The sequence below is a fragment of the Tupaia chinensis genome, unplaced genomic scaffold (assembly GCF_000334495.1).
Source record: "Tupaia chinensis unplaced genomic scaffold, TupChi_1.0 Scaffold000605_1, whole genome shotgun sequence".
Classification (NCBI taxonomy): domain Eukaryota; kingdom Metazoa; phylum Chordata; class Mammalia; order Scandentia; family Tupaiidae; genus Tupaia; species Tupaia belangeri.
This window is the reverse complement of record NW_006160123.1, coordinates 1698453-1711187: the sequence shown is the minus strand read 5'-3', so window position 1 is coordinate 1711187 and position 12735 is coordinate 1698453. Positions and strand designations below refer to the sequence as shown.

Here is a 12735-nt window from a genome sequence, read left to right as displayed (position 1 = left end):
GGCGAGGCTGAAATCGCCGAGCGCGATGCCTGAGGGCGCTGTGAGCCGGGCGGCCCTCGCGCCCCGGGGCTGGTGAGACTGGGCCCGAACGGGGGCGCTGACGAGTCGTGGGGGCGTCCGAGGCTGGGGAAAGGGGAAGGGACGGGGCGGGCGTGGAGGGCGGAGAGCTAGCTCCGGAGGGTCGGGGGTGGGGGAGGGAGGCTCCCGTGTTAGAACCAGTTGCTGGGCCACAGCGATCCCCGCCGCGCCGTGACCCGCGGCCGCCCGCGCAGGTGCCCGGCTCCCCGGCGGAACCTCCCCTGTGGCCACCCGGGCCTCCTCCCCTGGACACTTCAGTTGCCATGGGGACAGCTAGGAGTTAACGGGGAGCGCGCTTCTGAGGCCCATCCCATCTCTCCAGTGAAACGCCTCTGGCAGACGTGGGCCTGGCATTTCTTCGTAGCTCAGGATTCCCCCCCCCGCCCCCATTTTATGGGTCTGTCCTTCCGACATTGAAATCGCGCAGGGCTTGGAGGTGAGAGTGAAGGGAATGGAGGGATCAGTGCCTAGAGATAAGAGCTGCAGACTCAATTAGACAGAAGGCGAGACACCTACTGTGATGGTCAGGCAGCCTCTGCATCTCAGGTCGGTGAGACGGCATATTGGAGTGTCCTGTGAACTCAGAAGGCGGTGCCAGTATTGAGACAAGTCCCAAGATTGGGCCAGGGACTGCCCCAAGGGGGTCCTCATCATGATGGCCGTGGAAGGGTCAACCATTACCAGCCGTCTCAAGAACCTGTTGAGATCCCCGTCCATCAAACTACGCAGGAGTAAGACAGGAACCCGGCGAGAGGACCTCAGCTCCAAGGTGAGTCCTAGTAGCGAGAGCCAACTCTTTCCAAGGCTCCCCTCTCTTGCTCCTTGTTCCTCTTTCACCTTCCTCTTTCTTGGGAAAGAGGAAAACTAGAAGCTCCTGATGGCTCCAAAGAATCAAATGCTCTCACTCATCTCTGCCCCTCAAACAATGATTTGGCTTTAGGTTGAAGGAGAAGAGCAGCAGGGGTAGGCGACTGAGGTTCATCCACAAGAGGCAAATAGGAGGAAGGCAACCTGGGTCCAGTGGTGGCCTTCCTAGAAACTAAGCATGTGCTTGGGGAAGCCAGTTGGTATGCTATGACTCAGTTTCCCTTCTTGGAAGACAGCAGTGGGACCACATACCCTTTGAAGAGCTAAAATGTGACTAATGTAGCTGCAGGTGTTAATGGGACAGCTGGGATTATGTAAAGCAGAAGGACACAGGCCAAAACACCTAGTCTGAGGAATTGGTTTGGTAATTGCACTTGCCTGGAGTCAAAACAAGTCTCTTCAAGAGACTTAATTTACTAGAGCTTCTTGGCTTCTTAGGAATGATAACATGCATGGGACCAGATGTCTGCCAGCAAAACATTGGATTCCAGACCACTGTATATGTAGTAGAAACATATAATGGGAGTTTAGTCTTTAGTGTTAATACTTATTGTAATTTTGGCCTGGAATCCACTGTTTTGCTGGCAGACATCCTGCCCCTTGCATTGGTCTGCCCGGGAACGTTGCTTATCCCATTCACTGTATGCCAAGAGCTACATCCCTACCTGGAGGCAGATGTTCTTCAGAGGCAGTCCCTTTCCATCTTCTTGCTTATCGGGGTTTTTGTCCATATACTTTATTTATTCAACTTTGTCATGCCCCAAAACTTTGGGAATACAAAAGTGGATGAAGTTTATTTAATCCCTTGAGGGAATCTAAAACTCTGTTCCCACAGGAGCAGATTAGATTTTGTGTCTTATTAGCAGCCTGTAAACACAACAGCCTTGTGTGGTGCAGGATTGCTACAGGCATAGGATTGCTACATTTAAGATGGTAGCATTTTAATGGCTTGCCCATATCTCCTCAGAAACTAGTAAACTCAATGAGGAATAATCTAGAATACTAGTGTACAGCATGGAAGCATTCTAGGGGGATTAGTTCAGATCCTTATCCAATAGCAGAACCTTAACTGGATTTGGTAAAAAGGTGAAAAGCTGTCCTGTATATTTCAGCGGAGATTGTATTGAATCAAACTTTGCTACAAGAGGGCCAGCAGATGGTGTGAAGGCTAAGGCGCTGGATCCCACATGGTCAACTGTGTGATTCGAGTCTTGGACCTGGTGGCTCGAAAATCACACTGGGCTCATGTGCGTGCATGCCCAAAATCCTGAGAGAAGAGTGGAGGAGAAGGGATAGCAGCATGGCCATCCCCCTGAGGGATGATTTATCACTTTCCTTGCCTCTTCTTTCTGGACGGCACATGTGCCCTGCAGCTAGCTAGCTAGCTAGCTATATCTAGATATAGATATATAGAGAGAGTTAAATAAATAAATGAAATTGTCACAAGAAAAATAATATTGCTACAAGAGCCAGTACAATGCCACGTACCTGTAGCCTAGCTATTCAGGAGGATTCAGGAGGCAGAGGTAGGAACATCATGAAGTGAGACTGGCCTGGGTAACATAACAAGACCCTTCCTCTGGAAAAATAAAAATAAAAATGTCACAACGTTGTTCCATGGCAATGGAGATAATGACCCTTCCAAGGGCTCTTATTAATCATTGTTCCTGTTTTCCAGATGTGGGAGAAAGCCTAAAATTTAGAAATTGTCTTAGATATAACTCTGTTCACTCATTCTTAGTGTGGCATGTGCTCGCATTCTTGGCTGGTAATTTGGTAATGACTCGCACTGTTAGAGCAATTTTCTTCCATCTTTGGCCTCTGTTTCTGTCCAGGAATGGTATATATACTAGAAATGTATAACGGGAGTTTGGTCTTCAGTGTTAATACTTAATTTTGGTGTGGAATCCACAAGGTACCTTTAAGACTTCCCAAGTCAGTCATCATTAATGCATTCAACACGTGTTTATATTTAAAGTGTCTATTAGGTGTAGAATCAATGATGAATAAAACATTATTCTTGCCATCAAAGAGCTTGGGGCTAGTTCAGACATATAACAAATAATAGCAGCATGGTGTGGTAAGTGCTGTTCTAGAGTATGCATAAGGTGTTAATGGAAGTACAGGGCAGGGTACCTACCTCAGTTTAGAGGAAGAAGGGAAGGACTTAACAGACAAAGGGGTACTTGAACTGTGAATCCTAAAGCAAAAGAAGAGATCTCCAGGAAAACAGTGAAGGGTACCTCTTTTCTTTTCTCTTCTTTTCTTTTCTTTTTTAAATATTTTTGCCATAGGGTGCTTGCGTTCCTCAGAGAGAGAGAGTGAGAGACAGTAAGAGGGAATGTGAGGAATCACCCCTCACGGAGGTGGCCATCCCACAATCCCTTCTCCTCCATTCTTCTCCTGGGATTCTGGACACCCACACAGTTTCAAGCCGCCGGGTCCAGGACTCGAACCATAGTTGGCCATGTGGGAGTCCAGCATCTTAACCATTATGCCACCTACTGGCCCCAATAAGGGATATCTTTGCATCACTATTGAATATCCTTGTTTCAAACAGTGCTTCAGACTGCTTTAAATAACTTTGTAGTAAAGCTATGTATGAAGGAAATACTTAGCTGAAGTTAAATGACCCTTGAGTGGCTTGACAAAGCAAGGGCTCAGGTGCATGTCTTGGTGCCCAAGAGTAATAGCTGTGTGCCTAGGATCCTTAGAGGTGCCTAATCCCCTGCCCTGACTCCTTAATGAAGACTCTACCTGTGATTTTTCTACAAGCCTGTCTTGTAACCCACGTAGAACCTGGTGTGTTAGGCTGAATGAGCTGCTCTCTCATATGTAGTGGATGTGGTTAATCATGGTAACAGAAACCTTGGCTGTTTGTGGGTAGCTGATTTTGAAATGAAATTTGAAGACAAAAAGACGTATGCATTATGAGGGAGACAAAGAAGTGTCAGATGGCCTTTATGCAGCTCTTACCTCAGATGGCCTGCTTTGCAACCTTCTATCCCTTCTATCCAAAGTAGCCTGCCTTCTTCTTGTCACCGTATTTTACACATACGTGTCTATCCAGGTCCGTATTCACCAGAGCTGCAGGGCCTTCTCTAGAGTGGCAGGACCGACCCTACTACCTTGAAACCAGTCTTTTCATTGTTCTGTATGTTCTGTGTTTTCATTTCCTAAGGTCAGAGGTCATTTTCTTTATTTCCTTTACATCACTCTGTTTAGGACAGTGTAAGGTATGTCCTAAGTAGTAGAGGAATAAGTGGATGAGACCACTTTAAAGATGTCAGATATAGTGGGAGCTAAACTTGGAAGTCCAGGAGAATAAGTGATAAGGCGTTTGTGATCTCTTTAGAAGACAGATCAAAGCTAGGAATAATAAAATAGTGAGAAAGGAGTAGAAATGCAGCCTATTTAGGTGTGAAGGGCGGGCAGGTAGAAGGGAAAGTCCACATATGCAGAAAGTAATGGTCAGTAAGAACTTTTTAATTCATGAGGGACCCAGTTTAAAATATGGTTAAAAGCTGAAGTGAGAGCACCGGTACAGAGGTAGTTTAAGTTATGACAGAGAGGAGATGAGAACTTGGATTTTTTGTCAAACATTTTCAAAGGAAGGGGAGTCTCTGAAGTGGAATAAACTGGAAAAGAGTGACTGGAGGTTTTATGCCAGGTCTGTTGAGTCTAGATGAAGTTTCCCTTGAATTTATTAGCTGTAAATAACCATTTGAGTTTGGGGCCAGCAGGTGGTGTGGTGGTTAAGGTGCTGGATACTCCCACATGGCTGACTGGTTTGAGTCCTGGACCTGGTGGCTTGCTTTCTCACTTTCCCTTTTTCTCTGTGTGTCTCTTGGTAGTCAAATTAAAATAAATGAATGAATAAATAAAATTAAATAAATAATTCTTAAGAAAAAATAACCAATCAAATTCAAATCTTGTACAGTGGTCCATTCCTGATTCTCATCTCAGCTGAGCTGTGTTTTCCTTAAGAAGCAAATGCATGTGTTTGTAGTAGCTAACCCTCCTCCTCTTTTCTTCAAGTTTCTGCAAGATTTTTATGTAGAGGGAGCTGGATTGTTTTTCTGTTTTCACAAAGGATAGAAATGGACTGAAGCCGAGCAGGCAAGATTTAAGTTGGGAATACAAAAGGCATGCCAGTGCTAGAGGGTGGTTAGATTTTGAAAAAAGTAAGTGAAGGAAGTTTTGAAATCTTCCTCCTCCTCAGTAGCCATTAATTCAATCTATATTATAGGAGGGGGTCTTCAGAAAGTTCATGGAAAATGCATATTATGAAAAAATTGTGCATAGATTTAGAAATTTTTTGCCCTCAAAAAAACTTGGACTTTAGGGAACCAGCAGTTAGTGTAATGGCTATGTCGCTGGACTCCCACGCAGTCGACCACGGTTCACATCCCGGACTCGGTGGCTTAGAACTCACGCTGGGCGCGTGTGCGTGCATGCCCAAGATCCTGAGAGGAGAATGGAGGAGAAGGGATTGTGGCGTGACTATCCCCCTGGGGGGTGATTTTTCGCTTTCTGTCTCTCTGTCTCTCTCTGTCTGTCTGGCGAGCGCACGCACCCTATAGCGAAAAAAACCTCTCAAAAAAAAAAAAACAAAACTTGGACTTTAATGCAGTTTTCCACACACTTTTTGAAGTCTCCTTGCCTCATATATTATTATTTCTGGAAACAATGGAGGAGGTGGTTCTCTTTCAGTTGTTATGATTGCAAATCCAATGTTCCCCTCTCTCTCTCACTTCCAAGACTTCCTGTATGATTGTACAGTGGGTGCTTTGATCTTTTTTTAATATATGACTCTAAGAAGTTTGTTTAGGTAGATTTTATGAATGATAAAAAACTAATAATAATCCAATTTCAGCTTCTGCTCAGTGTTTTAGCCCATATATTAGTATTGAAACTCTTTAATCTGCCTGTTTGGTAGTGGGAAAACATACTCATTTTCTTTATTAAAACATTTTTTTTAACTGGCTGTAGGGCAGGCACACTCACCAGTAAGAGAGAGAGAGAGAGAGAAAATTCCCTAGAGGGGATGACCACACAGCAATCCCTTCTCCTCCATTTCCTCTCAGGATTTTGGGCACTCATGCACGTGTGCCTGGTGGGTTTTTTAGGCTTCAAGATCTAGGACTTGAACCACGTGTCAACCATGTGGGATGCAGCTGCCTTAACCACTGTAACACCTGACTGACCCAAAACATACTCATTGTCAAAGCACCTATAGATAATTAGCTGTAACTTGATGGATCTTAACTTGGGGGAGGGCTAAGGAGGTCAGTGATATATTAGAATACCTGTATGAGATTTTGGAAATGTACATTCCGGGAACCAGCAGTTAGCGTAATGGCTATGTTGCTGGACTCCCACGTAGTCGACCGCGGTTCGTGTCCCGGACTCGGTGGCTTAAAACTCACGCCGGGTGCATGTGCGTGCGTGCCCAAGATCCCGAGAGGAGAATGGAGGAGAAGGGATTGCGGCGTGACCATCCCCCCTGGGGGGTGATTTCTCGCTTTCTGTCTCTATGTCTCTCTCTGTCTGTCTGGCGAGCGCACGCGCCCTACAGTGAAAATCTCTCAAAAAAAAAAAAAAAAAAGGAAATGTACATTCCTAGGCCCATCCTAGCTGTATGGAACAGAACCTCTACAGATAGAAATTAGTAGGTGGAGCTGGCAGGTGGCATGATGATTAAGGGTGCTGGACTCCCACATGGCTGACCATGGTTCGAGTCCTGGGCCTGGCAGCTTGCTTTCTCACTTTCCCTCTCTCTCTCTCAATTTGTTCCTCTTTGGTCAAATTAAAACAAACAAATAAATAAAGTTAAATAAAATAATTTAAAAAAAAGAAAGAAAGTAATAGATACTTTAAGCACCGTGTCACCATTTTAAGTTCCATTAGAAGCCTACTGCCAGTCACACCTGGCCTAGGTACTGGTACCCTGAAATCTGTGGACTTCTTGGAAGTACATATTGAGTAAAACTAGCCCAGGAAGCGTACTCTTCTTGACTAGTTTTTCTCGCTACCATGATATGTCAGGTATGTCTTTGAGAGAATTGTACTGTTGTACGGGCACATCTGAGGAGGTGATCTCACCTTACTGAGGCAGATCATCAGGAATTTCCCCTGTGGGCAGGAATAGGAAACTTCCTCTTAATATCCTAGAGTCCAGGCCAGTCTTCTTGTCACCATTCCACTACTCACTGGAGCCAGTGGGTGTATATAGTATTTGACATATAGTTTCTGGCTCCTCACTTGGTGTAGATGACCTAGGGTGGAGGCCCCTTGGCCAGCACCTCTGCCCCTCACCTGCCTTTGTAAGTAATGTTGGCCAAATTCTCACTGAGTTTTTTGTTGCCAATGTGTTCTTGAATTAAGGTTTGTGGGGACCAGCAGGTGGCGTGGTGGTTAAGGTGCTAGACACTCCCACGTGGCCCAGCCCAGTCTGAGTCCCGGACCTGGTGGCTTTCTTTCTCACTTTCCCTCTCTCTCGCTCTCTGTGTCTCTCTCTGGCCAAATTAAAATAAATGAATAAATAAATAAAATTAAATAATTCTTTAAAAAGAATTAAGGTTTGTGCAGTGTCTGGAGATCTTGAGGACATGGTGTACAATGAAAAGTGTCTATGTTCTCCTGGTTTGTTTCTTTGATCTCTATTTCATTCCTCCTTCCCAGTGCCTGTAGCTGCCATCAGTCTTCAAAGTGATTCTCACCTCCCTGGACCCAACACCTCTTCCTTTGCTATCTAAAAATAGCCGCCTCTTCAGGCTCTAAGTTGTCTTGGGAAGCCTTTCCTCATTTACTTGACCTCACTCATGTCGGAGTCCAACAGCACTGCTGCTTTGCAAGTTTCTTTCCTCTGTTTCAGTTTGTATTTTAGGTCCATTTCCCCTGCTGGGTCAGTTTGAGTCACTGTCTTATTTCCTGCTGGTATTTTAATGACTTTTGGGCCGTTGGTATTTCTCTGACTTCACCTTGCTTTTCCTTTATCAGCAGTATGTTTTCATTTTTTGACTAATGAAAACATAGGTAGAAAGGAGGCTTCAGCCTGTCCTCTGTGACCTCCCACCAACCCCTGAGTCTAAAGTCAGGCTTGTGACTGTTACCACTGCCCTTTTGTTTGGAGAACAGTCCAGGGTTTGAAATTTGGGGCTGTGTTTATTCAAACTAAGCTTCGCTGAGAACATGGTCTGTCCCACTGTTGTTCTCAGAGTATCTGTTGGTTTTACTTCATGTTCAGACTGCAGTGTTGTTAAGAGAAAAAAGCTACAGTGTTTTCAGTAGGATTTGTTATATTACACATCACATTCCCACTGCTGCAAACTAAGCCTCTCTTCTGGGCTCCATTGTCTAATGCAGGACAGGGCCAGGTTTTTCTCTCAGCTTCCTTTCATAACAATTTTCAGTAAAGGTATAGAATGAAAGCCTCCCACTTTCTTGGGTGTTTATTACCCTGTTTGTGGATTTTACCTTAACTTTAAAAAAAATTTTTATTTTGCTAAGAGAATACACATGCTTGCCAGAGACAGAAGAGGGAGAGGGAAAAGGCGAGAAAGAACGCTCTATGGGAGACAGCCATGCCACAGTCCCTTCTCTTCCATTCTTCTCTCAAGATTCTGGGCATGCATACATGCACACACGTTTGTCATGCGTTTCGAGCCATCAGGTCCAGGACTCAAGCCACTGTTGGCCATGTGGGAGTCCAGCACCTTAACTGCTGCACCACTTGTTGGCCTCACACCCAGTGTATTTTTTAAGCCACTGGATCTGTTACTTGAACCATACAGTTGGTCATGTGGGATCCAGCTGCCTTAACCACTACACTACCACCTGGCCCACCTTAACTTTTATTTTTAAGAGAGATTTTTGCTATAGAGCTTGTGCATCACCAGAGAGACAGACAGAACTATCACCTCCATCCCCCAGTGGGGATGGCCATGCCACAATTCCTTCTCCATTCTCCTCTCAGGATCTCAGGCAAACATATGCATGCGTCTGTGAGTTTCAAGTCGCCAGGTCTGGAACTCGAATCACGGTAGATTATGTGGGAATCCAGTGATGTAACCTTTATGCTATCTGCTGGTCCTGTAAACCTTAACATTTTAAAAAAATAATTATTTTTATTTAATTTTATTTATTCATTCATTTTATTTTAATTTGACCAGAGAGAGAGAAACACACACACACACACACACATACATACAGAGAGAGAGAGAGAGAGAAAGCAAGACACCGGGTCTAGGACTCAAACTGTGGTCAGTCATGTGGGAATGTCCAGAGCCTTAACCATCACACCACCTGCTGGTCCCAATACCTTAACTACCAGTACCTCTTAAAATTAAAAAAAAAAAAAAAAAGAAAAAGAAAGAAAGAAAGAGTATGGGAGGGATAAGAAAGGAAAATGAGTTGGAATAATTCCATTTCCTCTTCTTTTATATCAGAGAAGGATTATAATGAATGCATTTTTGTTACTTCCCTGTTCTATTAAACAGTCTTTTTTTTAAAAAAAAAAAAAAAAAAAAAAAACTTTATCTTTTTTCCCAAAACTGAAATAAGGCTAAAGATATTTTTTCTTTCCCTGCTTCTTTATTGATAGTCAAGATTTAAATTTACTTGAAGATCTTGGAACAACTCTGTGTAACCACATGGCTGATCCTCCCCCCCACACACACACACACACTTTATCAAATGCTCTTTTGGAGGAATCCTGAAAAGGGAGTTTCTCTGGGATTTGAACATTGCTCTTCATTCATGTTGAGCTCACCACAATTTCTAAATTCATGTCAGTCTTTGAAATCTGTCTTATTTTTATGCCACCTTGGTCATTTCATTATAAATTCAGCTGACCCCATGAAAGAAAGGTGCTGGCACTTAAAAAAAAACCCAAAAGAACATGTTAAAAGAATTATGAAATGGGGACCAGCAGATGGTATAATGGTTACGTTCCTATACTCCCACATAGTTGACCACAGTTCGAGTGCTTGACCGGTGGCTTAAAACTCAAAGCTAGGCGCATGTGCATGTGTCCCCAAAATCCTGAGAGGAGAACGGAAGAGAAGGGATTGTGGTGTGGGCAGCCGGCCTGTGGGGGGAGGTGATTTCTCACTTTCTGTCTCTCTCTGTCTTTCCAGTTAGCACATGCGCCCTATAGCAAAAACCTCTTTAAAAAGGAATTATGAAATGTAGGAAAGTTTAGGAAATAATGTATTCGATTGTGTGTAATTATAAAATGATCACCCCATAACCACTGCCAAAGTAAAAAAAAAAAATAGAACAATCCCAAGGCACTGGCAGTTTCTAAAGGATACAATGTATCATCAAGTTGGGCAAGGACAGAGATGAGGTTTTTGTCTTATATAATTAAGATTTTTAAAAAAAATTTTTTTTGAGAGGTTTTTTGCTATAGGGCATGTGTGCTCGCCAGAAAGAGAGAGACAGAGAGACAGAAAGCGAGAAATCACCCCCTGGGGGGATGGCCATGCCGCAATCCTTTCTCCTCCCTTCTTCTCTCAGGATTTTGGGCACGCACGCACATGCACCCGGCGTGAGTTTAAGCCACTGGTTCTGGGACTCGAACCGCGGTCGACTACATGGGAGTCCAGCAACATAGCCATTACATTACGCTAACTGCTGGTCCCAAGATTTTTTTTTTTTTAATTAAAATACCTAAGGAAGGACTTGATCTTGACCTTTTGTTTTTTAGGTTTCTCATTTTCCCAACTATTATATACATTTGTGCCATTGAGTGTTTGTAGGCAGTGTGTGTACTGGAACCACCCATTTCTAACATTTGTTGGCAGTGCTTCCTGCCATCTTAGTCTCTTTAAAAAAAAAAAAAAAAAAACATTTGGGGCCAGCCCATGGCATGGTGATTAGGTGACTGGGTCCCACATGGCTGACTATGTGGTTCAAGTCTCGGACCCTGTGGATTGAGGAACACGCTGAGCACGTGTGTGTGTGTGTGTGCCCAAAGTTCCGAGAAGAGGGAGAGAGGGAGCAAAGGGGATTGTGACATGACTATGCCCCATGGGGGGTGCTTTGTTACTTTCTCCCTCTCTCTCTCTCTGGCAAGCACATATGCCCTCTGGCAAATTAAAAAAGGAAAAAAAATAAAACAGATGAGGAAATTAATGAGAGAGACCAGGTGAATAGCTAGTGGTTACATAGCCATGGGTGGCTGAGCTGGAGTTCAAACCGAGGCTTTCTCTCTCTCTCTCTCTTTTTTTTTAACTTTATTTCTTCCATGAGTAAGAGAGACAGAGAGAGACAGCATCTGCATCAGCGTCCCAACCTTGCTCCATCCCCATCCTCAGTCAGCCCAGATCATGGATACACGCCTGCTTGCTATACTCAGGAAGGTCTCTGGTAGTGAACTGGAACCTTCCCATCTGGGTCTGCCAGCAGAGCATTGTGTTTTACCACTGCGTCACCATCCAGCCCCTGAACCTAGACATTCCGAACTCCAAAGCCCACACTAATCTCTAGCCTGCCTGCCTTCCAGGGAGTCTTCATGTGTGAGACGTGGCAGCAAGCCTAGTGTTGCTATAGCTAAGTCACAGCTTCCATTCAGCTGGGAAAAGGACAGTTCCTTAAAAAAAAAAAAAAGCATACTTTATAAGCATACATACACTCTTTATAAAAGTCAGCTTAACGGAGTTCTCAGCCTATTTTATTTCCTTTCTTGTTTATTAAAAGTTTATTTTAATTCACAATAGAGAGCATGTGTACATGCACAAGAGAGAGAGAAAAAGCACCGCCCAGTGGGGCCTGTTCACACCGCTGTCCTCTTTCCTCTAATTCTCCATCCAGTCAGTATCCTGGGCACATGTGTGCAAACCCAGCATGTGACCAACATGACCAGGGTTTGACCCCAGTTGGCCATGTGGGATGTGGCTTTCTCTGCACAGTGCCTAATTTGTGCACCACCAGGCCAGTCCTCAGACTGTCATTTAGTAACATTCATATTTCTCTACATCCGTGCTCCCCCTCCCACCCCCAACACCAGACTTCCTAAACTGTTATTCTACTTCTTGCCCTGTGGTACTGTTGGGAACCATGCAACTTGTGGGTCTGTGGGTACATGAACGTTAAATTGACAGGGTGCAGTCATGTGGTTCCAGATGATCATAAACCACAAGCAGTTGCTGCTTCTCCCTTGAGGTTGGTGGGGGAGCAAAGTGGAGACTGGCAGATGCCTTGGTTGTTTTTGTGTGTGGTATCCTGGGGCTTTAAACTGTTGTGCTCCTGGTTGGCAAGATGATTGTATAGCTTATGCTCTTGACAAGTTGCTAGTGCTCTCCCTCTTTTCCTCTGAACGCCATCTCTGTTATCTTTGTAGCCCATAGCTGACCTTAGTTTTGAAGTCATGGTGAATAGTTGGGTCAAAATGCCTCTTTTTTTAGATGAAACTGGTCCTGGGGCTGGCAGGTGGTATAGTGGTTAAGGGTGCTGGACTCCCACATGGTCAACTGTGATTCAAGTCCTGGTCCTGGAGGCTTTCTCTCTCTCTCTTTCTCTCTCTTTGGGTCTCTCTCTATAAATATTAAAATAATAATAATAAAGTTAAATAAAATTAATTCTCTAAAAAACAAATAAATAATGAAGTACATTTAAAAAAAAGAAGAAAGGGAACCAGCAGTTAGCGTAATGGCTATGTTGTTGGACTCCCACGTAGTTGACCTCGGTTCATGTCCCGGACCCAGTGGCTTAAAACTCACACCGGGCGCATGTGCGTGCGTGCCCAAGGTCCTGAGAGGAGAATGGAGGAGAAGGGATTGCAGC

General features: G+C 44.3%; 1 protein-coding gene across 1 annotated transcript in view; it reads left to right on the top strand.

Moving 5' to 3' along the window:
* The window catches only part of MAPKBP1 (mitogen-activated protein kinase binding protein 1), a 60699-nt gene continuing 47964 nt past the window's right edge, over positions 1-12735 (top strand). Inside the window, exons 1-2 of the mRNA XM_006158660.3 lie at positions 1-72; positions 625-847. Coding sequence (XP_006158722.1) covers positions 731-847 — 117 coding nt within the window. The 5' untranslated portion in view covers positions 1-72; positions 625-730. The remainder of the gene's footprint in view (positions 73-624; positions 848-12735) is intronic.